The 27,503-nt window shown below is 48.5% G+C and overlaps 6 protein-coding genes across 6 annotated transcripts; 3 read left to right on the forward strand and 3 right to left on the reverse strand.

Annotated features, from left to right (window-relative positions):
- On the forward strand, nt 1-2,104 carry PC9H_008915 (uncharacterized protein; the record flags this gene model as incomplete). The annotated part of the gene is made up of 8 exons (XM_036778422.1): nt 1-106; nt 378-578; nt 692-807; nt 870-1,224; nt 1,290-1,363; nt 1,418-1,560; nt 1,607-1,864; nt 1,915-2,104. The coding sequence occupies 8 exons, from the start codon at nt 1-3 to the stop codon at nt 2,102-2,104; spliced, it is 1,443 nt and encodes a 480-aa protein (XP_036629850.1).
- Nucleotides 2,105-4,719: 2,615 nt separating this feature from the next.
- On the reverse strand, nt 4,720-6,798 carry PC9H_008916 (uncharacterized protein; the record flags this gene model as incomplete). Its single annotated transcript, XM_036778423.1, has 8 exons — nt 4,720-4,915; nt 4,969-5,229; nt 5,662-5,754; nt 5,808-5,822; nt 5,877-5,974; nt 6,022-6,414; nt 6,465-6,637; nt 6,696-6,798. The coding sequence occupies 8 exons, from the start codon at nt 6,796-6,798 to the stop codon at nt 4,720-4,722; spliced, it is 1,332 nt and encodes a 443-aa protein (XP_036629851.1).
- Nucleotides 6,799-14,863: 8,065 nt separating this feature from the next.
- On the forward strand, nt 14,864-19,224 carry PC9H_008917 (uncharacterized protein; the record flags this gene model as incomplete). Its single annotated transcript, XM_036778424.1, has 7 exons — nt 14,864-15,235; nt 15,293-16,256; nt 16,313-18,196; nt 18,259-18,443; nt 18,504-18,932; nt 18,989-19,078; nt 19,132-19,224. 7 exons carry the CDS (start codon nt 14,864-14,866, stop codon nt 19,222-19,224), a joined length of 4,017 nt encoding a protein of 1,338 aa, XP_036629852.1.
- A 348-nt stretch (nt 19,225-19,572) lies between these two features.
- PP1_3 (Serine/threonine-protein phosphatase pp1) lies at nt 19,573-21,145 on the reverse strand (the record flags this gene model as incomplete). Its single annotated transcript, XM_036778425.1, has 6 exons — nt 19,573-19,629; nt 19,682-19,816; nt 20,210-20,419; nt 20,488-20,614; nt 20,656-20,708; nt 20,750-21,145. 6 exons carry the CDS (start codon nt 21,143-21,145, stop codon nt 19,573-19,575), a joined length of 978 nt encoding a protein of 325 aa, XP_036629853.1.
- Nucleotides 21,146-22,514: 1,369 nt separating this feature from the next.
- PC9H_008919 (uncharacterized protein) lies at nt 22,515-23,820 on the forward strand (the record flags this gene model as incomplete). The annotated part of the gene is made up of 7 exons (XM_036778426.1): nt 22,515-22,775; nt 22,829-22,942; nt 23,001-23,090; nt 23,144-23,272; nt 23,323-23,475; nt 23,527-23,636; nt 23,691-23,820. The coding sequence occupies 7 exons, from the start codon at nt 22,515-22,517 to the stop codon at nt 23,818-23,820; spliced, it is 987 nt and encodes a 328-aa protein (XP_036629854.1).
- Nucleotides 23,821-25,104: 1,284 nt separating this feature from the next.
- On the reverse strand, nt 25,105-27,477 carry PC9H_008920 (uncharacterized protein; the record flags this gene model as incomplete). Its single annotated transcript, XM_036778427.1, has 7 exons — nt 25,105-25,139; nt 25,214-25,838; nt 25,893-26,390; nt 26,441-26,943; nt 26,996-27,107; nt 27,158-27,288; nt 27,342-27,477. The coding sequence occupies 7 exons, from the start codon at nt 27,475-27,477 to the stop codon at nt 25,105-25,107; spliced, it is 2,040 nt and encodes a 679-aa protein (XP_036629855.1).
- Between the last annotated feature and the right edge of the window lie 26 nt (nt 27,478-27,503).

Below are 27,503 nucleotides of genomic sequence, written 5' to 3' on the forward strand. Positions count from 1 at the left end.
ATGCATCCTACAGTCCCTACCGTCAGAGAAGCGATCAATCAACTCAGAGAGACATCGCTAAAATGTCTGGAACATATGGTTGGCCTCGGCGTGCGCACGAGCACCCGTAAGCGTGCCCTTGCTTCACCATTTGCGCATGAATCACGAACACCATTTCAGACGATTCCACTGCGAGCGACATTTTAGCCCAGGACGTACATTTACGGAAGGCTGATATCCTAGATGACCTTCGGGTCAGATATGAAAGGGTTCTAGGCTGTCATCTGTTTGATCTTGTCCCAACCACGCCGGAGGGTCTGAATTATTTAAGGGATGGATTAGATCTGTTAAAGGCGTGTAGAAGCCTACTTATCTTGCATTACAATGATCTCTTACAGATATGGCCTTTGTCCTATCGCAGCCGTCAAATCTTTCGATCCTAGAATGTAACGAAGGCGACATCAACACCAGCCACCATACGCGATTGCAGTTAGCCCGTCACCTATTGTGCTTCGTCATATTTGAACAAGCCTCGAAAAAGAACAAGAACGGAGCAAACATTGATCTGAATCAACTTGAAGAGCAGCTCAACAATATCCGTGTCCACACCCAAACGTCGCTCAGCGAGACTTTGTTTCGCGTGAGGGCCGATGCTATGTCGACTTCAAAAAGGATCCGAAAATGCGCATGCTCGTTCTGATGGCGATTGAAGATAAAGCAAGCCCTGGAATGGGTAGCGGCGAAGCTGTTGACCTTGATCACCCAATGATCCAAGGAGCAGTGGAAACTCCGGATGTGCCGGAAGCCACTCAAAAGGCCGTCAGACAAGTAGGCACTATTCCCGCATACTGACTACCGATTACCGCTCACTCGGTCAGGTTTTCACGCAGGTTCTCCTTTCTACAGGTGAACTCGGCTTATTGACCGCTTTGAAAAACGGTACGTGGGTTTACGGCCTTCAGAAGACGGGGTTGGTATTTTCCATTGATTTCACTGCTGCTGCTATCTGCTCGTCTATTTTACGCAGGCCCAACGTCATGTACAAAACGACCAACCTCACTCCGAAGGGCATTGATCCGTTTCAGCAGTTGGAAGTCATTCTTGAAGCCGAAGTGCTCTGCTTTCTTCATGCAGTTCAAGTGCAACACCCGTACAGCTTCCCGCCGGGATTACAGGAGGTGTTGGATGCCTTTGGCGTAGTTCGAAGTGCACTTGGTGACTTGTCGGCCGACGACAATATTCTACGTCAGTAGCGCTAATCGTAGCAAACTCTCCAATTTGTCTGAACTGTAGTTTTCGCATTTCTTCAGCAAATGTATGCGCTCAGCCTTCGTGGAAAGAGGGATCGTGCCTTTTCAAGGCGGGATTGTTTCTTTGGATGTTGGTGAGAGTATCGTCACGTCTAAAGCTTGTTGGTGTTCATTAATCGGCATGATAGCTCTCCGTTCTGATCCTCCAAATCGCCGGTCCATCGCTGCTTCGAACGGGCCGCGTCTGCCTTTATCTATGGTCATCAGATCATGCCGTACGCACAGACCACGGGGTACACAGGTTGTACCGTTGGCCCCGATCGGATCACTGGTGCCGTTGGGTCTTGAGATATTCTCCCATAATGATGTCGTACCAGCCTGCAAATCCCTCTTCTCCTGAAGATCGGTCTAGAACTTGGAAGCGGCGCACATGGTACGGTCAAACGAGTGGCGGGCACAAGCATCGTTGTCAAAATCGGACGCACAGATATAATTAAACGAGAAGCTTCCGTGTATAGCAAAGCTCGACAGTACCAAGGCCTTCCCATTCTTCAAGACTTTGGAGTTTTTGACTTTGAAAGCTCAGCCGCATCCATGCTCGTCCTGGAATATGCGAATCCTATCCGTGATACCCCGTGCGTTAGCTTAGTTTCGCTGAGCTTCGTCAACTTATATTTCTTGATAGAGAGAGATGGGAGGTCAACGCGGCACTCCAAGACATACATATCCGACTCGGCTTTCATCATCGCGACATCGATTCCGCGAACATGTTGAGGGGTGTTGCCGACGGGAAGCTCAAGATTATTGATTTTGCGAAGGGCGCAAATGCCGCGGACTGTGATAAACATTGCATCCTGCGGGAGGAGTACCTTTGATTACTTTCAGCGCATTGCGTCCCCGTCTAAGGCTATCAGGAGGAGCCACACTGAAGCGTGCGTGCTGGTCCCAATTGTACAAGACGAGGACAAAGGACCGCGTGATGCAATTATTGTGTTCTGCCGTTGTTTCCTTTTACACAAAGCGTTAACGGGTTTCACAAATTGAACCGCATCCTCGACAACGCGAAAGGCAACAGTTTTTTCAACGCATCTGGAAATTCCCTATCTTTCTGGGTGTCGGGGTAATGTATAGGCGCGATATCATAATAAGAGTATTCAACGATGGCTGCTCGACCAGATTTTTGACCTTCGAGCATACTGACATTGACCTAGTACCCAACCGCATGATCCATGATCAACGAACCTGTCCCGCCTCCAAAACCACATACTCCAGCACATCTCCCAAGTCTCCCAAGTCCTCGAACACTCTGGGCACCTCATACTCCCCAAACCCCTGACAAGTTAACACTACCGCCCCACCACCCGCCTTACCCTCCTCCACAAATAAATCAATAGTCTCCTCCGAGACCTCCGCCAGGCTGGGAATCGCCGCACCATTCAGTGTCGAGAGAATATGCAGGGGCGCCTATCTCCATGGTCCACCAGTGTTACTCGTGGGTGGTTTTATTGGCTCTATTGCATCGACTCAGCCAATCAACTTAGTGTCACTCACTCACTCACTCTCACTCACGCGCCTCCATGCCACCTCCCGCCGTTTAACTGGCTAGGCAAGGCAGCCCACATATGTAATGGCAAGTGTTCCCTTGTACCACCGTCGCCGTGGCCTTCCTGGCTGCCCACGCTGAAGTGGGAATGATGGTAAGCATGCAAGATCCATCTACGCACCGTTATTTAAATTTCTAACCGTTCCTTCCAATACAGCGGGCGGCGCTGCGGGCCTCCTGGAAGGCCAAACCACCTCCTGAGTGTTTCTGAAAGTACGGAAGGCCATCCAGCGGGCCCACGACTTAGGAAACTTAAGGGGAGCCTTACCTTACTATATACTTAGGGTAAGATACACTTAGACTTAGGGTAATATAGCGGGCAGTTTTATCCTGCGATTTTCATTTAGCTCCCATAATCACCGAGACAGTCGCTCGTAAAGGAGCTCCAAATACAATATAAGTATCATATCGCAAAGGGAGGCAAATATAGACAAATAATGTCCCTCCGCTTTCTTCCGCAACACGCATCGGAAAACCCATCTATTCACAAAAATATGGCCAACACCAGCAGTCTTAGGGTTTTCATAGATATGGCGTTCCTGCAGGACCCTGCCTTTTTCAAGCACACTTTGGATCACGTCACCCCGAAGACCAGCAGGCAGTTGCCAGTAAAGCGCACGTGACTGATCTCCTGTCATTGTAGGGGTAGCTAGGGGTTTTTAACTTTGGGTCCCCTGGTGATGTTGAACTGCCTGTATATATGGCAGAATGAGTGAATCACATATAGCACAATTGTCTGAATCATTTGTTAATTTAGTTCTTCTAAGCAATTCTAACTCTGCTGTGTAGCATAGAAGATCTATGAGATCATGATCAAGGACAATTGAATACAAGGAGAGAAGGTAAAATACATTTCAATTTACTCTTCTAACACTGTCTAAAGTCACGATCTCGGCCTATCAATTTCGCTCCATGTCCTGGTCGACAGGGCACATCACATGCTTGATGCGAAACTGACAGTCTAGGATGGCCTCAAGGATTTCGAATCGAGAGCGGAGGCTGGTTCAGAAAGTAGGATATTGGACCTATTTTCAGCTTGATTCACGAATCACTAGACGGTACTCACAGAAACGCTTGAGCTCATTGGAAGGAACGTGACAGATCCGGTTACATGATCACGTCCTCGGGCTGGCGCTATCCGACTCTTCCAAACTCTCGCACACTCTCGCACAAGTTCTACAGTTCTTGGTGAATTGACAATATAATGCTGACTTCGTGCGGCGAAAATACGTGTGTGAAAAAAACATGGCAGTCCAGAAATAGCCAGCCTGGGTGGAACCACGGAATTCAGCAACACACGCAAGGAGGCACGTCCGCGAGTGCCGTGTTCTGTTAAAAAGCACAATATTTGAAGATTTATTTGTGAATAACAGCCAAAATTAATCGCTAGGTGGAAATTGCCCTCAAGCATATGACCTGACTCGACATGTCTTCCCCAACAGGCATCCCGTTGCGTCCAAAGGTCCTAATGCATGCGTAAATGATGAATACAAGTAGTGGGAACCATTACTGTCAAATGGGCGCAGCTTAACAAGGTAATGGTTTTAGGATCAAAGGGTTGCGCACTTCGACGGCCATCTCAGCCATTGGGCGCTTATTCGATGGGTAAAACCCAATGTCTGGTTGTTCTTTTGCACGTGACTAGCACAGGGGCCTCCTATCCGTAGCACCTTTGAGCGGACTGCTCCCAAGTGATAATATTCCTGTGGGACATAGCAATTAATTGCACAGTGCATGATTTCTTGTACGACATGGGCCAGTAATTATACATGTGGTCTTAATGAGCATAACACAACACACCGTTTTGGCGGCATCTCCGTTTTCGTCACATGTTTCTGAGCTGAGCGAGACACATATAATATTAATTGAGCCACCGTCTGGGCTGCATTAGGCCCCTACTTTGATATAATCGCGGTCACAGTTTTTATCGCAGTCCTCTGCATCCACAGCCTCCGCAAAATCGATAATCTTGAGCTTCCCATCGGCGATACCTCTCACCATATTTGCAAGGGATATATCGTGATGGTGAATACGAAGTCGAGTGTTGAGGTCATCTACGGCCTTGGAAATTTCGTATGGGTCCCTACAAAAGCAAATGGGTTCACAGATATGAAGCAACAAACAAGGAATGCGTACACGGAAGCGTCATCCACAGGCCTAGCAAGCTCCAGTACAAGGGCGCACCCGTTTGAACCATCGATGTCGAATGCGCCGAAGTCAGCAACCATGGGCAGGTTGCGATGGGGGCGGGCTCGTAGATAGAAAGAAGCTTCATGTCTGATAACATCTGCGCTCCCGATTTTGACAACAAGATTCATGCCACGGATGGTTTTGACCGCGCCATGTGCACCTTGACCAAGTTCTTGGCCTGTCTTAAGCAAAAGGGGGAGCCGCCAGCTGACTTCTCATTAGACAAGATGAGGATTGTGGCAATCAGATATCCCACCCAGAATTCGATCTGCGCTCGGCATGCAGCCGGACCACCAAATGATCCGATGCCCAAAGGTGGAGATTGATCCAGCCCGTGCGAAGCAAGGATGGACCGGCGATTCGAAGGCAAAGGACAGAGAGCTGCGAAGTGAAATATGGTTACATGTTGGGGGTTTAGAACTTGCAATTATGGCTCACCAACATCCACATGAACAACATGGCATTCTCGACACTGGAACACCAGGGAAAGGGACATGTCTCCCGAGACCTTGCTAAAATGTCAAATGGCACTCTGAGCTACAAAATCTGAAAGCGACTGGGCACAGTTACGAACGCAAAATGCCCAAGCAAGGTTCTGAGAAGATTGTCCTTCCAAACTCAGTGCCATGAACAGCATACAAGAAACACAATATCTCCGCCTCAAGAAGGACTTTCAGCCGCTCGGCATCACCAAGTCCTTCCATAGTCAGGTTCTTCGTCGCATATAGGATCCTGCAAGCTCAGTTGAGGGTGTATGCGGTGAAAATGAAAGCTGAGGAGCGCACCTTTTGTGATTTCCACTGGTGATGCTTGTCAGACAGCAACGTTTAATGAGTATTTTCGTTAGCACAGACCTCCTTGGCTCTTCGTTGTGTCCGTAGACCCAGGTGCCGTTTCGTAACCCTGTCATCAGGCCGAGGCTGCCATTTGAGAGGGCGACCTGCGTATAAACCTGAAAGGCTTGATCAGCTAGAGAACAACTTCCGACAAGGGACTTACCTGCTTCATGGCGTGCAGGGTGGTCGAATTGGGCACATCGCCCTCTTGTACCCCATCAAAGTCGATGACCTGCCCCAGCCCTTTACTAGTCTTGTCCTCCAGAGTCATTAGGCATAGCTCCTCAATTGAAGCCTCGTCCGACCGGAGCGTCAGGCCTTCGTCTGGAAATACTGAGAAAATACCGTTTGTTAGCCTTCCTTTCATCCTGATTTCCAGTTTTTTTAGCATTCTTTTAACCTCCTCCAGGTTGATCTCCGCTCCCTCTTCCTTATTCCTAGCAGCCAATTCGTATACGATCGAGCGAGTCGTCCGCAACACAATCTGGAGCCTTGCTTGGTGGGCGCTGTTGATGTGACTTTCATTGACCTCGTTGATATTGAGACCCTCAGTATCCTATGCGTGAGGCGTAAGGTGGTGGATGGAGGGGAAGTGTCAGGACTCACCTGGAAAATCAATGTGGCTGAATTAAAGTACAATTGACCCTGCGCTGTCACCGGGACAAAATCCAATACAAGCGATCCTATGGTATGGGTATAGCGTCTTCGCAGACGCTCCAGGATATCGAGGTGTTCCATTTCGACATTTTCGGCGAGAACCTCAGATGCCTGCGATGTATCTAGGCAAAAAGGACGGTCTGACTCATATATGATATCCTGCTGAATGCGGATGCTTACGAGTGCTGGTCTTCACTGACTTTTCCACCTTGTGCTCCAAAAAGGTAGGGTCCCTCTGCAACACCGCCTCTATGCAAACTGAAAGACTCCTGATTTCGGCCATAATTTTTGTGAAAGAAGTTGAGGAAGAAAGTGGACAGGACGTTATTTGTCCGTATTTGCAATATGATAGGATCAAAAATCGAAAATGTTTGACTTGTCAGAAATGAAGCGCAGAGCGGCTCGATGAAATACCCAGAAGCCCTTGGATTGGGTTAGGGAATGTTTGTTGCCAGTACTTCTCGGAACCAGTGCATCAACCAGGCGAATGCACTGCATGCGTGCTTCAGGCATGGTACATAGGCAAATACAGCGGCGGCGAATAAATAAAAAACATTGTGTCGTCAAGTTATGCATGTAGAATGCGTGAGTAATTAGGAACGTATTCTCAGCGATTCCGACAGTATAGTCGAAGCTGAGGATGCGGAAGTGAAAATGAATGTTTTTATATGTGATCGAAAGAGGAAAGGAGAAATAGCGCCCGAACCGCTTAACCGTTGAGTGTGATCCATCTTCAACACTCCCCTGGATCAGACGCTACGGTTGATCCCCATGAGATCGATCTGGTTCCAATGGGCGTTGGCCGACAATGACTTCGTAAGAATATCCGCCGGGTTTTCTGCGCTAGCGACATATTCGACGGCGAGTTTCTTTGTTGCACCCTCTTCTTCTGGATTCACAAGCTCGCGAATCTTCATGAAACGACTATCGATGTGTTTGGAACGCGCATGGTCGGAGGGATTCTCGCATATACTGAGAGATCCTTGGTTATCGTTGTAGACAACCATTGGTAGCTGTTGAGGGTACCCTAATTCCGCCATGAAGTTGAAAGTCCAAGTTGCTTGTTGTGCTCCACGGCAGAGGGCCATAAATTCGGCCTCAACAGTCGACATAGCCATGGTGTCATGGCGTTTTGACATCCAGAACGTGGGTGCCCCAGCCATCTTCGTCAGAACTCCCATGGTCGAGCGTCGAGTATCCGGGCACCCGGCGTAGTCGGCATCGACATAGGTGATTGGAATTAAGCCGTCTTTGACATCACGCCTATAGGTGAGCCCGAGATCCAGAGTTCCTTTGACGTATGCGAGTACATGCACCAATGCTTTCCAATGCGATGGACCAGGATTCCGGGAGAACCGACTAAGAACGTTGACAGAATATGAAAGGTCGGGGCGCATGGCTCCTACTGCGTATTGCAGACCTCCAACTATGGCGTCATAGGGTTTGTCCTTCATGAACGTGAGCTCTTCGTCGGTTGAAGGGGCGCCTTTCTTGCTTAACACTGTACCAAGCGCGAAAGGAGTGGTCTTCGGTTTGATGTCCGAGAATCCGTGTCGATCTAAGAGTCGTTCAAAGTATGCCCGCATGGACAAACTCGCCGTGCCTTTCTCTCTGTCGTGCGTCAGTCGCATTCCAAGCGAAAATTCGACATCATCGGTAACCTTGATTGGGAACCTTTCGCCAATCTCCCCCTTTGCCCGTTCTGCCTCTTCTTTTGTGGACGAGGCTCCCGCTGTGTCGTCGGTGTAAGTCCCTGTGTGCGTCTCGCCTAGTTCAGAGCGTCGTACCCTGACACATTGGTCTGCGGTTGATCTGATGTAGTCGAGTGCCTTGTATGCGTTATTGAGCATCTTCCACCAAACGTTTCCTGACTGGACAGCCCCATAAAGTGCGCGTAGTAGTGGGAGGACGACTTCAGGCGAGTTTTCGTACATGAAACCTCTTGGGAGTCGAATCCAGAGCTTCTCCTCGAGTTTAGCGTTAAGGTATGCCGATTTGAAGTCAATTTCCCAGATGAAGAAGTCGAGAGTGACCCATACAGCCAGAAGCATGCGTAAGGATTCTAGACGCATGACGCTGGCATATTTCTTGTAATAATCTTTCCCCTCGACCTGATGCTGACCTTGGACGACTAGGCGGGCGAGGTGTCCATGTAGTCCCATTATAATACCTAGTGGATTATCCAGCGATAGGTATTATAATGTGCCACTATGTAAAACCCCCCATGGAGGTATTGTAATGCGGATAGATGGTTTGTAGGCGGTATTATAATGTGAATTATAATGTCGAAGCCAGTGACGCAATGCTTGATTGATTGATCACGTGGCTATAATCATTGCATCTAATCTTATCGTACACTGGAGCACTCAATGATTCGGATCAGCACTCTCGCTTTCCCCGCTACGCCCCCCTCCTCCGCCCTTTGCTGTTCTTGACTGCTGGGCCAACAGTCAAGTAGCGAAGCAACAAGAAACAAGCATTGACACTCAGATATCAACAACTGTACCCCAGCTTTCGGAACTTCAACATTGTTCAACTCCCAGGATCCCGCCGCCCAGGCCATTTGTATTTGTAGCTCTCGTTGAGCTCACGGTTCATATTTCTCTTACTAATAAGCTTGATACCTATAGTCTAACCCTATGTGCAAGACCAACCAACTCGTTCTAAAGTTGGTTCCGACTACGGGGAATCCTGGGTTGTGCTTGAGGCACACTGTCGCACTACGCCTTGAGGTAGGCCGCGGCAGGCTCCTCATACACCTACTTAATGTCAGGTAGCACATGAATATATACATGTTTAGGCTACTTGTCCACTCAGTTAAAAGATTATGCAAAAAGATTGTACTGCGCCAAAAGTGAGTTGAAAGTGAGTTTATGGCATTATGCACCAATTGCACGAGTTGAATGCTTCGCCTTTTAGCGCATTAGTCTGACCTTTTCAATAGTGGCATCGAGAGCACGATCGTGCTGATTTTTTATATTAGCATGGTCATCCAATCGTTCTCTTATGATTCTAGCTCTCCGATCTGCATTATATTGTCCTTTACCCTAGATATGTTCACATCAGTTCGGTTTTCCCCCCAAGCGCACATTTGACGCCCGTCCAACTGGCCGCTGGAGGATTCTGCTCTCAATCAACGTGGTCCGTTCTCTTGAACCCTACTCCGAAATGTTTGATAAATCAACGGTTACACTCCATATGGCACTCATTGATCCTCCTCCAAAATCATGCAGAACAGAAAATATTGGGTATAGGTGCGTCTGGTTGGGTTGGATTGTACTTGATTGCGACCTTCAGCATATTCAGTAACTACTTGGTAATCATCACCCTCTCACAGGACGAACCCCGGCAAGCTGCAGCTGCCAGACCGTTTTAACTCTACCTGAATGTTTGTTTTCTTCGGAACACGGAACACGAGGCTGCTACTATCACTTAGACAGATTTGCAAAATTTTGGACAATTCAACCTGGTGCTCCAGATTGGATGTCCCTACAACTCCCGGCATGCTACGAGAGGTTGTCGCTCATCTTGTCTAAATACCTATCAACTTTTTGAGTGAATCCCTTTCCGAGTAGTAGAGCAATGACGATGCCGGTACGACAAGTACCCAAAAACATAGATTTGCAAACTTTTCGTCACAGTGTGTCACGCGTCATTCAGACCCAGCAGCGCAGCCGTGTGCCGCCGTATGCATTCGGCCGCTCGCTCGGCAACACATGGATCTGCAAAACAAGGGGCAAATAGGAGCTTCTTTGTCACGCAAAATGTTGCTGGTTTTCCTGTGCATGAACCAGTAGGTACGAGTGCAAGGGACTCTAGATTCAGACTCTAGCGCTACTATACTAGCTAAGAAAAAAATCAGAAGTCTGTGGGATTGTTATTACTTCCACAGCATTCAAGTCAAATTTGAAATGACTATTTGCACGTCACATTTTGCCCGCGGAAATGGGCTTGCAACTTCTCAAATGCCTTGAGATTTTTACAGTAGCTCAATGAAGTCTATTTCTCAAACATACTTCATGTCCGAGCATAGGACATGGAATCTACAACAACTTAAAATTGGTTTTGCATATCTATGTGTGTTTGCACTACAGTACACGTGATAGTACCGAGAATTTACAGGCATCATGAAGACTTCCCAGGGTTGTCATTCAACGACAGAATACATTATAATGCCTACAGCAGGGAGGCGCACATTATAAGATGAACCAGGAGGCGGAATTATAATTCAGGTACATACTAGTGACTCTGACATTGTAATGTGGACTGAGGGGGTTCAACAAGCAGACACATTTTAATGTGTCTCCCTGGAGAATCCACAAGGTATTATAATATACACAGGGTGCAGGATCAAATAATACTGGGCCTTGTATGAGATTGTTATGTGGGAATTATCGTCGGTAAAGATCCCATATCAGGCCCCGTAATATGCAATCAATATGTTAGCTAACTCACAGATATTATATTCAAATGTATTAGATTATTTTGAAAACATTATGCAGATTGTATGTCGGTATTAATCGTTATCGAAGCCTGGGAAGAATAAACTATTAGCTAGATATAGATAAGGAATAAACCCACTGGATATATGTAGTTTACAGATTTTTGTTTGTTCGATACCGATCCGATATTAGCGGGATTGTTATAAGGACATTATTTATTATAGCCGTAGGAAAACATTTAAAATATACATTACATACACTCTCACGATTTATCATAAAACAGTCACTGAGATATCCGATGGTTATCCATTGAATTGATTGACTATTTTCCCCTCAATCAACGGGATATCATAGGTATTAATATTCGATCATTATGTGTCATTTTATTTGAAGAATTCAGAGGAAAATACAGGAGGGATATTTGATCCATATTTGGAATAGTATATGGCAAATTAAATATGTATTAACCATTTTGTTATGTGGGGAATATGAAACCGTGGTAGACGATCAATATCAGGAATAGATATTCAAGAGATATCTTATCGGTATGTTACATCCATATCGGGTTCAAACGCACATCACGTGACCTCGCCGACACGTCCAAAAAAAAAACAGAGGCCAGAAAGCACATACACTGCAGGGGGCTATCCAAGGGAATACCTCATCCGAACTTGTATATTCCAATCTGTCCCTAACTGAAGACACCACGCACTGTAGAACGAGCGAACGCTACGCAAAATGCGCACGAGGGAATGGTGAAAAGAAACGTCGAACGTCGAACTAGAGATAACGTCGAACGCGAACGGGAACATACTGCGCCCCGTACCATACACACGACATGAACCAAGGTGACGCTAATATCGTTGAGGAAGTGACTAAATGGGCTGAACGGGTGTCGGTACAAGAGGGCCAACGACGGGGCGAGAAGGGGTATTGGATCAGACGATCAACGAACGAAGGAATGGGCAGGTGGGTGAACGGGATGGGAATAGGAACGGCCGGGGTGGAAATGAAACGAGCGAGAGATGTGAAGAACCCGTCTTCGCGCTGTAGGTGGAATTTAGGAGTCGTTCATGCACGCGCGCGGCCGTAGGCAGTAAGCCGATGAATGTCGCGCCAGCAACTAGTAAACGATGTACCGAGTTAGATAGGCCTTGAACATATTGGATTGCTACTTACCTGCGTGCGCGTCGAGGATTCGGGGGACCTGGATCTAGAGTTGTAGCTAGCTAGTGGTAGTTGACGACCCCTCAGTGATAAAGGAATGAGCAAGTCTAGCGAGCCAACGGGGTGCTCACCGGATGTTTCAGGCGTTGGAAGAGGATGGACGGGAGAGGGAAACAGAGAGTCAAGGTGAGTTGGAATGGGCCGAAGTGAGGGACGGAGGAAGTCGTGTATGCGTTGATAGGGCGTCGTAGAGGATGCGAAATTTTGGGTTGGCGCGAAATTGACGTTTACGGAGACGAGCGAGGGAACGAAGGTCAACGTTGGGGAGGAACTCGAATCTGAGACGTGTGGGCCGTCTCGCGAACACAGACGCCCCACGGTGTTGGCGCGATCCCATGCCAACTCTCCTCCCAACACCGCCGAACCCGCCTCTCTTCCTTCACCGTCTCTATTCACCCCGCCTCTCTTCCTCCACCGCTATCCATTGACTCCGACTCTCCTTCCTCCATTACTATCGCGTCTCGTTCATACCTATCATCAAAGGTCAGGCCTGCGCTGTACAATGGACGACGTGACTAAGGGCTTCCTTAGTCTGTATCAATGACCCAACTTCGAATTATACGCACCCTGCTCTCGAGGGGGTCCACGACGCGGGAGCACGTCATTCGGGTCGCGATGGAGTGGTTGCGCTCAGCAGCAATCATGCAGGCAATCTCGAACCGACTCGGGTATCCGGTTCGACGCCTGCAATGTTGGATCATCGTGTAAGTTCTCGTCACGCTTCCTCAGTCCTTGCCTAACTTTGCACAGTAAAGAGCGCCATCGAAGCGAAGATCGCGAACCCCACATTACCATTCGAGGATACCGACACGGTAGGGGCGTTGTAACCGCCCACATTTACGTGAACGACCGATACGTTCGACAAGGCTCCGCGATCTTCGCTTCGGGAGCGCGTGTTCGTGCCAAAACATCTTGTGTCCACTTGTAAGTCGTCCTCCGTGGATTCAGGCGTCGTTGCTAATTGGACTTAAGTGATATAAACAGTTAGCTATTTGTTGAATGTTCTCTATCTTGTTTGTAAATCAACGCGTAACGAATAGATGTAGCTACTATAGGCCTGATGACCTTGTTGGACGAGCATTCAAAACTGTCCACCTATGTGACGTTTCCCTTACTTGCATGAATTGGCCTTGGGATGCTATTCCACGCTCCATATCAAGTGTTTACGAGAGCTCTCAAACCTTCTAAGCTGGCTTCTGCTACACAAGTGCTTTCTTCTTCGTTCAGTTCACAGCAAGGGGAGTCCACGATAAGAAAAGTGAACATATACCCTCCCCAGGTTGGACCTCGTCGACCCTGAAAACACAGCCACGACAGTCGTGAATCAGTTGCGTCGTTGAGATTGATTTTAGAGAGTAATCACCTACCGGAGGTTCCTCCATGGAATATACATCATTTGCTTCCTCTAGTACTGAGTGCAAAGGTGTGAAACGGACGTCTGGGGACTCAAAATGACTGAAACTTGCTAAACTATGCTTAACTCTGCCGCATTTGGGTGTTCAGATAACTGCGAGTAGCTAAGTAGTTGCTAAGTTATGACGCGTACACATGCGCAAATAAGGAACCACTGTAAACATGCAAGTTATGCGTAGGAAACATGATTCAGAGGCTCTCGCCGCTTTTTCCAATTAATATGGACAACGACAATGACTTCTATATGGCGTTCAACTCGTTTCACGCGTCTGACTTCGACACGGACGCGACTGGAGAGGTTCATCCTGCTATCTCCGACCTTGGCGCAAACACAAACGCGCCAGGATTTGGAGAAGCGCTGTCAATAAACAGTATCTTCAGTATAAGGGATGGCAACGAAGCTCGACTCGCAATGGAGCATGTAGAAGCGGATGGGGTTACCATGGGCTGTTAACACAGGATATCGGCATGTCCATGTTATTAGATCCAACAAATGCCGAAATGGTGGAGCTGCTAGGAGAGTTAATAGCAATGGAGGCAGACAGTACACTGCTACTCACCGATGCAAGAACACAGGCGGCGCAGGATAATGCCGGGCAGGGAGAATCGGATATGATGGATGTCTTTGCAGCTTCGGACACCCCCCAAAGTTCCGGCGAAATCTCACCTAGTGGCAAAGTGTTAGATAGACTCAAGCCCATGCCTCGGGGGTGTATCCCTTTGCAGGTCGACGCCAGAGATGCAGAACAGATGGAGGTTGAGGCCTTTTCGCCAATGCGGACTCCGAGGCACTGTCCAGGAACGCTGACATCAAACCACGGGAAGGTCAGAGAGCAATATCTAGCGACGCCAACTCCAGGTTACTCAGAAACCTTTCTCCAGAGTCCTGGCCTTCAAAGTCACTCAAAATTGTTGGAGAAAAGAAGGTGCCCCGACTGCAATAGGGACATAGGCGGCCAATTGTGGCATTTCGAAAAACACATCTCGTCGGGAAGCTGTTATGGTAACATGGCAAAGCGTTCAGCAAGCAAAGAAAACAGCGTTAGAATTCAATCACCATTGGCAAATATCCATTCAAGCTCACCGTTAAACACCCCTCCCCACGGCGCTAGGACATGGCAATATCCAATTCCTATGACACACCAGGGAGTCCAAAATCGGGTTGGAGTATTTGGCGAAGGGTCACTGTCAGGCGAGGTCTTTACCAATCCAGTTGGTACAGGGAGCTCCTCCGTTCACAATATCCAAGACGCCATTAGATTTGACATGGATGGTGTACGAGGTTCTGGATGTCCTGGAGTTAAGGTTGATTGGAGAGCGGGAAACATCTTTACAACATTCCCATGGCAGATGTTCCAACAGAAGGACACGCCATTCTGGCTGTCGCACGTTGCAGGTCATGGGGACGATTGGGTCATTCGCATACGTTCGAATCGGTGCAATCCGCGTGTCAACACCAATGGCACAGTTTGCGAGGATTGCACTAGTACGCGACAGCAGCGAACCTTCCGCAATGCTGAGGACCGTGCAAAGGAATCCACCACGCCCCCACATATGAATGCCTTATATCTTACCCATGATCAACTCGCTGCTAAATTGGCAAAGAAGGGAATATCTATACGGGATTTGCAACAGACGGTAAGTCAAAAGATAATGTTCTAGCTTACCAGGAAGTTGACCGGCTTGAATGGATAGGTCCGACGCCGAAATAGTAGCTTGAACAGTGCACATCGAGCTGTTACAGACCACAAGCGACTGTTGTCAGCGATTGCAACGGAGGACGTAAATCGAATGAAGCACTTGGTTGCATCAGGCATCCGCAATTGTATGAGCGCGAAGGCGATTCTTTCAAATATATCCAACACCATCATCAATCTTCGCACCGTCAAGCAATACGGCCAAACTGACCTTGATATTGCAATGCTAATCCGGCATTATGGAGGTCGCAAGTGCCTATTTGCGATGTCGAAAGCTCTGGGATTACCCTCGTTGAGCACGCTCAATAGATCAGCACAATGGTCCCCAATCTTACCGTGTACAGGTGACCCCCAACTCCCATTATTACTCGCCAACCTGGAAGCTAGCTTTCCATGTGACATATCTCCGCTACCAACACCCTCGGGATATTGCCTTCAAATAGATGGTGTCGCGATCCGCCGCAACGTTCGGTGGATCCGCCGTCTTGATTCAATTGGTGGCTTATGTCGGGAGCATGTAGATGATCTCGATATCTCCATGCGAACCCATGATACTACAATGCGAACATGGGAAGCAGTTCATGGCAATGAACCAACTTGCCATTATGGCTCGGAGGCAACTGTTGCTGTTTTTGGGGCGTTCAATGGCGTGGACTACGAACCACGACCAGTCCTCGTGTCAGCAACATGCAACGCGGAGAAGGCACCTGAGTTTGCGAGCTTAGTCCGGCTACTGGGAAAGGCATGGGATCAGAATGCATGTGGTGTTTATGGTGCACTTTGGTGTATCTCAACGGATGGAGCCTCGACAATGCGCCTTGGGTGTCATCAAGTGTGTACCACACATGAACTCGACACAACAAACCCTTTATTCGGCTACCTTGGGGGCCTTCCTGGGCTGAATCTCGCATGCGGTGCCGATAATGTGACATATTCTTCGGACCCAAAGCACTGTATTGAACGTGAGTCGCAAATCAGTGGGTAATAGGGAAGGACTTAACAGAGGACAAATATGTAGGTATAGCAACTCTACTGCGAAGCAAGAATGGGATGATGCTCAATCGGCAACATATCAATTCCGCACATCTTCACTCCTTTCTTGTCCTCCTCGATGGCGAAGATGATGCAAGTGTTCGAACCTTGATTGATCCGGCTGATCATCAGAATGTCCCTCGTGCGGTCAAACTGATGATAATGATCAGTATGATCTCAACATTGAAGGACTCAACTGTACGACCAATTGACGAGCCAGTCCTCAACGTGCTGCTGGCGTTGAATGATCTCATCAGTGCCTTCCTTGAGCCATTCATTAATCCAATTCTGTCTCTCAGTGAACAGCTTACCTCACTGGCAAAATTTGCTCACCTCGCGTTTGTCCATCATCGTCTTCATGGCACCAGCTTCATGACAAACCAGCTATATGCAGACCTCCAGGGTGTGGTCAAAACTGCATTCTTCTGTGTTGCCAAGCAGAAGGTCCTTGACCGCAGCAAGTCTTTCTATCTCTACCAACAAGGATCGGATCGTTTAGAGCAAACCTTCGGTACCATTCGGTCAATGACTCACGATCAAAATGTCGACATCGTTCAGCTATGCGAGCGACTCTCTGATTGTGTAGATGTCGATAAAATTTTCACCAAGCATCCAGACTGGAAACGTGCACATCGTCGACTGTCGTACACCGGCACAGAAGGTGTCGACCATGTAAATCCAGCATATTTCACAGGGAACCTAGTCGTCGATGATGTCTTGTTATCAGGTGTTTGGAGATCTGGCCGAATCGAGGCTGAGTTAGCACTACGAGATCGGCACATAGACTTCGACTTGAAGGATGCTCTTCGGGCTGATGATGTCAACTTCTTGTGTCCCTATGGTGGAAGGAAATTCGTCGGCGTCACTGAAGAACACGATCCATCTCTAGACGACGCAACCGATCCTGTCCCAGACGTTGAATCAGTGGTTACCGATACCCAGGAGTCGAACCATGCAAGTGGTCAACATATGACAGTTGATTCGACACTATCAACATCTCCAACATCGGATTCTGTTAAAGACGAACTCACAGATGATGATATACATCTGGAAGACTACATCGGTGACGAACCTGATCAATATGGAGAAGTCACGACATCTGAAGATATCCCGGCTGACTGGTTGGAAGTTCCGACAGGCAATGGATCCGAAACGAAGCCGATTCACAAGGCGTCTGTGTTGGCATGCCTGTTCAAGTCAGGTGTCACGAAGCTATCGGCGGACAGGCTATCACGGGTACGTGGGTACACAAAAGACTTCAAACGTGAGGAAGAGGCAGCCGAGAGTCCAATGGGAGAAGCCATTCTGCGGGTCAAGGATGTAGTCGTCAGTGTGGTTCAAACCAGCGACAAGGTAATTGCACCAGTCTTTGTAGCGGTCTCTTCCATAATCAAGAACGGCAAGACAGTCATAAGTGCCACCCTCGATGAAATGCACTCTTCTGAGGCTACCGGTATCCATATTGCAGGACAAGTTCTCGCAGCTGACCTCTGTGATTTTGATGGTAGCACTAGCTTGGTCTGGAATGGAGACTACTCTTCTTTTATTCCACCGCGAGCAAACCGGAAGCAACCAACAGCCCCAGTGTTGAATTCAGGACCAACCAACGGCTTCAAAAATTGCCATCTTATTGATTTCCCGGGCCACCTTGTTTTCCCTCTCAATGAAGGCCTCGTTTCCAGTGAAAAACTACCTGAATCACTCACAAAATTGAACCTCGAAGCCCTCGGTAGAAAGAATACATCCTACATAACGCTTACCAATTTCGACGACCTGATTGCTACTGAATTCGAAACTGTGCCGCTATCAGCCTATCAGAAGCTGAAGAATGTTGGTAGCGCAGCCGGAGTTCCTCTCATGGACTCAGCAGGTGCGTTACTCAATGGTTGAATTCGCAACTATGAAGTCTCACCTATTATTCTGTTGCTATAGCTGAACCTTTCGTAGTCAAAGATGCAACTAAAGCACTTGTGACCAAGCAAATGGCAACGAAATCAAGTAAGATCGATTGCCATCAATGCGGGAAATCTATCAATCATACGGATGGACGTGGTCATGCTAGCGAGCACATTCTATTGAAGCTCGCTGGTTTGAAGGAGCAGGGACTTCGTGAGGAGGTAAGAATTCCTTTCTACATTCCACAGTATACTCACTTTAATATTGTGCTTAACCCTTAGATCAGTGATGTTCTGAATGCGTGCGGATTCTGTGGAAAGGGCACTTGCGGGACAACATCGATGAAGCCTCATTCCAAAATGGAAGTGGCATCTGAGTGCCCTCGCGCACACCCGTTTGTGCTTGGCCGTGCTGTTCAAACAACCGGACGGCATCCATCTACAAATGTACCCGTGCGTTGCCGTGTCTGCCCTTCTGAACACCCAACATCCCTCTGGAAATATTCTATGTTTCTTCACATCAAACTCTCGCACCCTCATCTTTGGGATCACGGGTTAAATCAGCCGAAAAACCTACCTTCTGCATTCTTGGACGACCTTCGAGTTTCGCAACAAGAACTATCCTACATCTTGAAATCAAGACCCACTATCAGGCCCAATCCAGATACCCCACCGGCCGTCTCACTCCCATTCAATCCAGTGATACGAGGCGTAAAGCATATATTACCTACGGCTGACCAAATAGTAAACTCAGCGGGTACCAGTAGCTCGAAGAAGATCTCCCCAAAATTTTTACATTCTTCGCGGCAATCACGAATGTGCTAGTATCAACAGAATATACGGGTCCTACGATGAATGTACGTGGGTTTTGTATGCACATAAGACCAACTCCTTTATTACTTTCTCTCAGGTAAACGTCGATATAATATCAAGCTATGGAAAACGTCCATGGATTGCTTCAATTGTCCACCTATCGCTGCAATCGTCGATGAGACAATTTTGACGATGCACGGAGGGTTGAGTCCGGACTTGCAATCTATGGAGCAAATTCGCCAGGTTATGAGAAATGACCGTGGTGTCTCGTTTACGTTTAGTCCCGATGTAGTGTCGAGATTCCTGCAAAAACATGACATGGACTTATTATAGTGGGAGCAAATATATATATATATATATATATAGAGGGAGCGATAGAACATGGAAATAGAGGGTCGTCCTAATATAATAGCAGATCCGGAGAAGGTACCGGCAAGAGGGCCAGTCTAGCACAGAGTCTAACTCCCTGAGCGACTTCAACCCATCTTACCATCCTTCTTCTTCTGCTTACGAGGTGGTGTTACCGGTCGTCCCATGTTCATACCGCCGTAAGGGTATTTGGCGTATTTGGCTTTCTTCCGGCCGGTTTCAATATCTATATCAAAAAGTCAATTCAGAACGTAGACATATAATGTCGAGATACATACCTGGAAGGAGCACAGTAGAGTCTCGTCTACGCTTACCATAGCACCTGCATTATCGAACTCTCCGCAATAATTAGGGGCCGAGAACAGAGTGACGAGATGGCGCTTCGCGAAGAATTCGTAGCCGTCTTCGACGACCTGCGGAACGAGGTGAATAGTGCCTTACGGAGATATTGGCCGAACCTACCTAGCGTGCTCTACATATTAAGTCCATGTCTTGTTCTTGCAGGCATCTCGACACGACATCGGGACCAAACGTAAACGAGACATATATGTTTATATTCCTCTTCCATTCATTCATTGGTGGTATATATGATATTTCCTGTCTCTTTCAAAATGTGTATTAATGCTTACCACTTGAGAACGCGGGTTTAGGTCAAGGTTGGCTGCAACAGAGAAGGGGGACCCTGCGGTTCGATGACCTCTTCGTGGTGAGCTGGTGCGTTCGGATATATCGCGGAGGGTGAGGTCTCAAACATATGTCGACGGCCCACAGAACCGTTGACTGGCATAAGTGCAACTCCATCTTACCTCCGCTTGAGGCCCTCCTATTGGCTGTGCGTGCATCGATTCACCTCGCGTGAGCGCCTGTCGGATCTTCTTCAAAGAAGCACTCAAGAAGCACCGAACGTAGAACCAATCAGAGACAAGCTCTCGGGACTGTTGTCTGTGCGACGAGTTGTTCCGAACTTTCCAATCGTTGCTCGAAGCTAATTTGGGAGGTCCTGCCAGCACTGAGGTCTTCACGCAGGAGGCGTTCAACATGGTGTGCTTGCCTCCCGTAAACCAATGGCATCAGTATTGCCCACATCCACGCTTGCCTGCACATCCTTGAGCTGGCGTTCGGTGTCCTCCAGAACGGCCTTCAATTCGTGGAAACGTTGCTCCTGTCCTTCTCGCGTGCAGCTTCCGTATTGCACCTCATCGCTCTCCGACCTAGCACAGATCCAGGCTTCAAGGTCCTCTCCCTCGCCGACCTAGCACAGATCCAGGCTTCAAGGTCCTCTCCCTCGCTCGTGCCTCCTCGAGGCTGGATAAGGTGTTAGCCTGCTCCTCCAGTAGGCTTGCTACCTTGTCCGAATTGCGAGTTTCGAGAGCCTTGACGTCTTCGAATTCTGCCCTGATGCGAAAATCAGGAACTGGGCCGCTCAGAGTCCTCATAGGCAGCGTAGGCAGCGTAGGCATCGTAGGCAGCGTAGGCAGCGTAGGCGACGTAGGCAGCGTAGGCAGCGTAGGCAGCGTAGGCAGCGTAGGCATCGTAGGCAGCGTAGGCAGCGTAGGCATCGTAGGCAGCATAGTTACTCTAGGCAGCGTAGGCAGTGTAGGCAGCGTAGGCATCGTAGGCAGCATAGTTACTCTAAGCACCGTAGGCAGCGTAGGCAGCGTAGGCAGCGTAGGCAGCGTAGGCAGCGTAGGCAGCGTAGGCAGCGTAGGCAGCGTAGGCAGCGTAGGCAGCGTAGGCACCATAGTTACTCTAAGCACCGTAGATGGCCCACGCAGTCAGGTGGTCTACGCATTCTGAGCACCAGCCCACACATCCAGGTGTTCTACGCACTTTAAGCATTGTAGGTAGTCTAAGTATTCTGAGAATCGTACGTAGGAGTGATCTAGAGTTCTTGTGATATTCCTAAGATACTGTATGTTGCGGACATCAAACAAGTTTGGCTACGTTGAAAAGTATATGTTATGTGAAAAGTAACTATCATAACCAACTGTTGAAGGCGGGATACCACATATGACGGCGAAAGTCGTAAGAATGCAGGTGGGAGAGAAAGGAAAAAGTAAATTACGCGCAGTGTGTACCTTTATGCCAAATTTTCGCAAGTTGCCGATCCATCCGTAGCGCTGGCCAACACGTTACAACCGCTTTTGGTTGCACATCATGCTGGCCAATCACCCGCGCCGACCATTACAACCGTTTTTGGTTGCAACTTTCGTGGCACGGGCACATTCCGTATATCAGTGTTCGTTCGTTAGCGAGTTCAACGTTCGCGAGCCTTTCTCCTCCTCCCCATCACCTGTGCCGTTATCGCGTCATTACCGGCATTGATCTCTCCACGAACAGCAACCCGTAAGTTGCTCTCTACCTACGATAGATACGCAGCGTACGACGCCTACGACACGTATAACATGAACGCTGGGGTAGTCAGCGGTCGAGTTGAGGTGGCGATTGATATTGGGGACTCGAAGGGTCAGTTGAGGAGTGTTGGATGTCGTTTGGTGCGAAAAGGTCGGTGGTGGGGAACACAATTGAAGTGTGAGATAAGAATACGCAGCCCAGCGTCGTAAAGTCGTAAACATCGAATGAACCGTAGAGACTAGATGAGGTACAGTGGGGCATCCTATATATTGTATGCATAGCTATGGCATCTACACCGCCAATCATTTCGGCTCTTAGTGGGAGAGTTGGCCGGCTTCTCTTGCCGTGCTCCGGAGCCAACGACGCATTGACTTCAGGCCAAGCGCTGTTTGATCACCGGTCTCCGAGAATCTCCGGCCATTCTTGGGCTCTCTCGGAGAGATCCCAGCGAGCTATTCCAGAGATTCTAATACAGATAACATAGTGACATAGGCGGAGTACTACGGAGAAACTGCAACACCTTCGGCTGCTGCTTTATTACGTGCACGAGTGGCCTTCGCCTTTGCTATCGCTTCCGCTCGTTTGGCTGGCCCAGACTTTCGTAGCTTCGAGGCCGCCTCGCGATGCAACGCACTGCGGTCCTTCCGTTCGCTCGTTTTTGCTTTCACTCATTCTCCATTTTTGCTCCGTTCCTTCCAACTGTCTCCACACTCCTTTCAAAGACTCGGATATTTCAACTTCCTTTGCTGTTCCGCGATGGCAGATGTCGATGATTATTTGAACATGGACTTAACCTCCTCTCCTCCTCGTTCAAATTCACCACCTCGCACTTCCTCACCGCTCGGTTCCAGACCCACCTCACCAACTCCAGCCACTCTTGATCTTCAGGAGCAGCCGATCAATATCACATCTGCTCGCAAGCGCCCAGCTGAGGACAGTTCAGCTTTCGTGGATACTGTCGTGCGATCCTACAAACTACCAAAAACTGAAGCCGATGACCTGTCAGCATTCGCAAGGGTGAGTTTTCTCACTACATTATGCTTTGCAATAATCAAAATTTGTCATGCCAGTACACTCCGATGCAACAGCGCATTGTCCTTGCCGGAAGCCTGCTTAGCTTGCACTCGAAAGTCGCCAAAATTGACCCGCCGGATGCGGTTTTTGTGATTCCGACTCGGCTTGCAGTTTGTTTCAACATCTTTCCTCAAACTTCCTTATTGCTGATGATGAATGGGTTTCTAGAAGAAGTGTGATATCGTTGTATTCCGCACTCTTCTTGATCCTAACCTTTCGGCATATGTCAATGACGACATCCCGGTTAAGAAAGCCTTGGTATGTGCACAATCAACCCTTGCCAGTTATTGCTGACTGGAATGTGTGCTTAGGCTGCTCTCGAAGCGAATCCTGCCTGGGGATTTACCAAGGAAATGAAGAACTGTGAGAATAAGTACCACGCAATTGCGAGCAAGCTGCGTAAGAAGTTTAATGATGGGCGGCATGACATGAAGGGACTGGTGAGCTCCGTGTTTTGCTTATGTTTGCAGCAATTGAATCTTCGTGATAGCTGGTGCCGTCGACTGGACAAGCTGACCCAGAGGATCCGACCAAGCGCGTTCAAGCGATCAACATCGTCGACCTTTGTGATAGCTTGATCGAGCTTAACGAAAGTGCCGTCAAAGCTACCACCGTGGAGCTGTGCGGGCGGGTTGCCTTCTTGGTGTGTTGATTCACTTTGAGGCATTCTGATATTCATATGGTGCATGGACAGCGCCTTGTAGCTTCCCATCCACCATCCGCAGGCACAAATTACTGGAAAATTGTCGATAAAAAGCTCGCCGATGCATGCAAGAAGCATAAATCTGCACGGGCTTTGTCCAAGTGAGGTTTTTTCACAACTATTCTCTGATCTAATTCTTACAACCCTTTGATAAGGTTTTTCGGCAAGATTCTTGAAGACGACATGAAGAAGTATGGAGAAATTAACATTTCCACAGCAGTTCGAGATCGTCAATCCGCTGGTTTAGAATCACACGAACACACTGACGAGGAAGACAATGATTGAGCCGCATCTGCGCTGGTCCCCGCCTGTGTCCCGATTTCTCGTATCCATTGCACGCCGGCGCCACCCCGCCATCCGAAGCCTCACTCTTTACATTCGAAAACTTCTAATTGCACTTGAATATGTCTATTATGAATGCCTCGCCATGTCTATAATGATCTATACAATAAAATAAAGATTAATGTTGATCCCAAACCCTGATTCGTGTCACGGCGTGCAAAGAACCAGAATCCCTGGCCAAGGATGAGATCATAAAGCAAGCCACGGAAGGACGTGGCAATGGTCTATTGATCTCAGTCAGAGATATGACCAACAACTGGCTGAGATTCATAGCCTGAGATTTTGGGGAGAGTCTCGTCAGAGCTCCTACCGATAGCCCTCTCGAGGGCTATCCCATGATGGAGGAAACTGCTCTTCCAGGGATCTCTTCGGGAGACTGGGCGCTCTCATAGCCCATATCTGGCGACTGTTCCACACGGTTCTCACGTGGACATCCCAAATAATTGGCGGTGTACATGTATACAATGGATACCGTGATGATTGTTTGCACCAAGAACGGATATACTCAAATGCATCCACTTTTGGTTGCAACGCACTCGCGCCGAGCGGTCCGTGCTAGTTTGCGCCAAAAATGGATGTAAAAATGATCCGCCTCTTGGTTGCAACTTGTGCCAAAGCGACAGTCGTCATATTAATGGCATTCACGGTTCAACCATGACTAGTCCAGTTCGCTGAAATTGTATAGTTTTGTGACAGTTCAAAGTCATACTCTCTATGCTATCGATTGGTACAGCCCCTGTTTGCCTTCGAGTGTTACAGTGCCGTCGCAAACTCCAAACTGGTCCCTGCTTTCAGGGGGAAGGTGGCCAAGCGTCTGGGCTACGTTGCTTATTGGCCATCAACGAAACAGTTGGTTCTTGCTTGGGCCCTATGCATGCTTCGGACGATTTGCGTACTCTTACTCACAAGCAGAAAAGCGGTTGCAGGGCGAATCTAGGGGGCTCTTCAAGGGCATTAAGGCATCTGCCATCCAGGCGGCGCGCAAAGACCCGGGGACAGAAAACATTGTCGAGATTGTAGTCACTGGCCATGGTACGGGTGGTGCTTGTTGATGCTTGATAGACCGTGTCGCTGAAACATCGGGGCCGATGGCGGCGGAGGATTCAGTGGAGGTCTTGAATGCAATAATGCCAGCAAATGTGAGTCATCATATTCCGCAATGTATGCAAAACAATATCAAAGATCAAACTCGCAGAGAAGATGATGTGGTTAGATGTTGTTACGTTCCTAGTTTACCACTACCCTCGTTTCCTCTTCCTTGGCTGCCCGCATTGTTGTGGTTTCAATGAATCCGGGCCGAGACACTCAACCTTTTTGCAGAGAGGGCATGGCTCACGACACTTTGATCGGTCGTTGGCACCTTTGCACTCTCTCCAAGATCTTTGGCACTTGGCACATTTCTTCTCCTTGCGCTCAACAACAGCCCCTGAATGAGCCCGCATGACAAACTGGAAAGAATCACCCGAAGTCGTCGGTTCGTTGGTGCCAGAGTCGTCTATGAGACGCATCGCAAAGTCACTGGGATGATCTTCAATTCGCGGAGGTATGTTGTCGCTGGATGGATGTCCATTTTCGTGGGTGTTAGGCTGGGGGTGCAATGCAGGTTCGTGGAGATGTTGTTCGGGACGATGAACTGGGTCACTGGTCGGGACCATGGGATCCATTGCGAGTTGTCCTTGAAGATGAGGAGATGGGTGTTCAGCAGGAAGAGAGGGATCATCATCATGAACAACACCCCCAAGATGCCCAGCGGAATTATAGACTTGTGACTCCGGATTGGCGACGTCCACCAAGTCAACAGCAAACCAGGCATGGAGCATGAGGTTCCAGAACTCAAGGGTATCTTTCTTGCCATGAACACCTTCTTCCCGCAGTTGTTCGGACACCTCTGTACACCGCTTAACACTGTGTGAGGAGAGGAAGTCTACAGCTATTTTTGCACATGCTGTGAGATTCCGAACCTGCATATCGAGTTGTATGATCCATGATACGCACATTTATTCGATCTTTCTTACCTGATGTGCGCAACCAGTGGGTATAAGCACCGTCTCGCCTGCCTTCTGGGTGAAGGCGTAAGGACGTACACCAAAGTCTTTCTCTAGCTTGACTAGGTCTTCAGGCGTTAGATAAGTGAGTTGCGCATGGATGTGGTTTTTTGATGTGTCGCGATGCTTTGAGCAAAGAAACTCCTGAAGCTTGGATGCGTCTTCAGGAGCAAAGACGTGCCAAAGGGCCGCTGAATCTTTGTCAACTGGCAGCATGGAGTTGGCAGCATCGCAAAGGTCCATGTGTAATCGAGTTGTGCCTTGGTTAGTTCTCGGATCGGAATCGTTGGCGGTGGCAATATAAGCCTTTGGGCCGAGGTCAGGTGCGACCTTGTAGGCAGGAGGGAAATAGTTTGTGATATTGAGGGCGCCATGGAAAGTTGTCACGGCAGGGAAGGGGAGATTGTATTGAAAACTCCGGCACAGAGTAGGGAATTCTGCCGCAAACGTGGAATTGGGTGGGTAGTCCTTGAAATCGTGTCATCGAGGTAGTTTGATTATGAAAGGATCTTACTTACTTTGAGCTTCAGAGGTCGGGTACAGACATTTGAACCGAAAATCATCTCCAAAAATGTGGCCACAGTGGTGTCTTCTTCACCATCTGTTTCGCAATCCTCGATCTGGCAAGGATTTGAGCCGAACAAGTAGACGAGTTTTTCTTTTGTCCATCGGTGCAAAGTCCCAGGCTCCGGGGTAGCTTCGATCAACAGAGGGACACCCGGGGCCCAAGCTACGTCGAAATCGGCCATGGTGGGATTCGGCGCCAGTGTTGGAATGGTGCGCATCAGCGGGTCGATTTCCTTGGTGAAATCGTGCGTCCAGGAGGGAAGGGGTTGCATGTTTACCTCTTCCATGTCATGTATCAACGACCGTAAGTCCTTGGGGTCGATCATGGAAAAAAGACGGAGAGAGTTGGAGTGAGAGCATATTGGGCGACCATCTGCAACACATGGAGGACAAAATTCCTTCCCACAGTCAGTACAGATGTAGCCAATTATGCAGAAGGCCCAGCAACATTTATCTTGAAGCGAATGAATGAGCTCGTGAAAAAGAGGGCTTAATGGTATACATACCGCACTCTAACTTGATGTCCATAGTTCTACACCGTGCTAGAACTACATCTTGACCCGCGATATGATCGAGTTCTTGCTTCAATTTCGACGCAAGACATTCGGATAACACTCTCTGGTCCTACCTGTCAGAACTTCTAAATGCCGACCACACCCTGATCATACCTTAATTTTCAGGAGTTCCTCACGTGTGGGTGGGGTGTGGAAAGCTGAATGATACTGGAATCGATTGTAGTATGTATACCCTCCACCGAAGAAGTCAACTGTTTCCTTCGCGGTGTTGACGCGGCGGAGGCCTGTTTGCGACTCGTAGCAGTTCATTCAATCCGATGGATGCAATGCAACTCACCAACAAACCGGCACAGTTCGGGTTTCTTGACAGCACAATCGCAGCAAATCGAAATCGCTTTCTTGATCCTGGCGGGCAACGACTTCTTGAACAGTCTGCAAGGCTCCTGTTGAATGGCATACTCATCGTGCGACATGACTGGAGTTACAACCAAACAAGGGC

Source organism: Pleurotus ostreatus (assembly GCF_014466165.1).
Source record: "Pleurotus ostreatus strain PC9 chromosome Unknown scaffold_6, whole genome shotgun sequence".
NCBI classification, from domain to species: Eukaryota; Fungi; Basidiomycota; class Agaricomycetes; order Agaricales; family Pleurotaceae; genus Pleurotus; species Pleurotus ostreatus.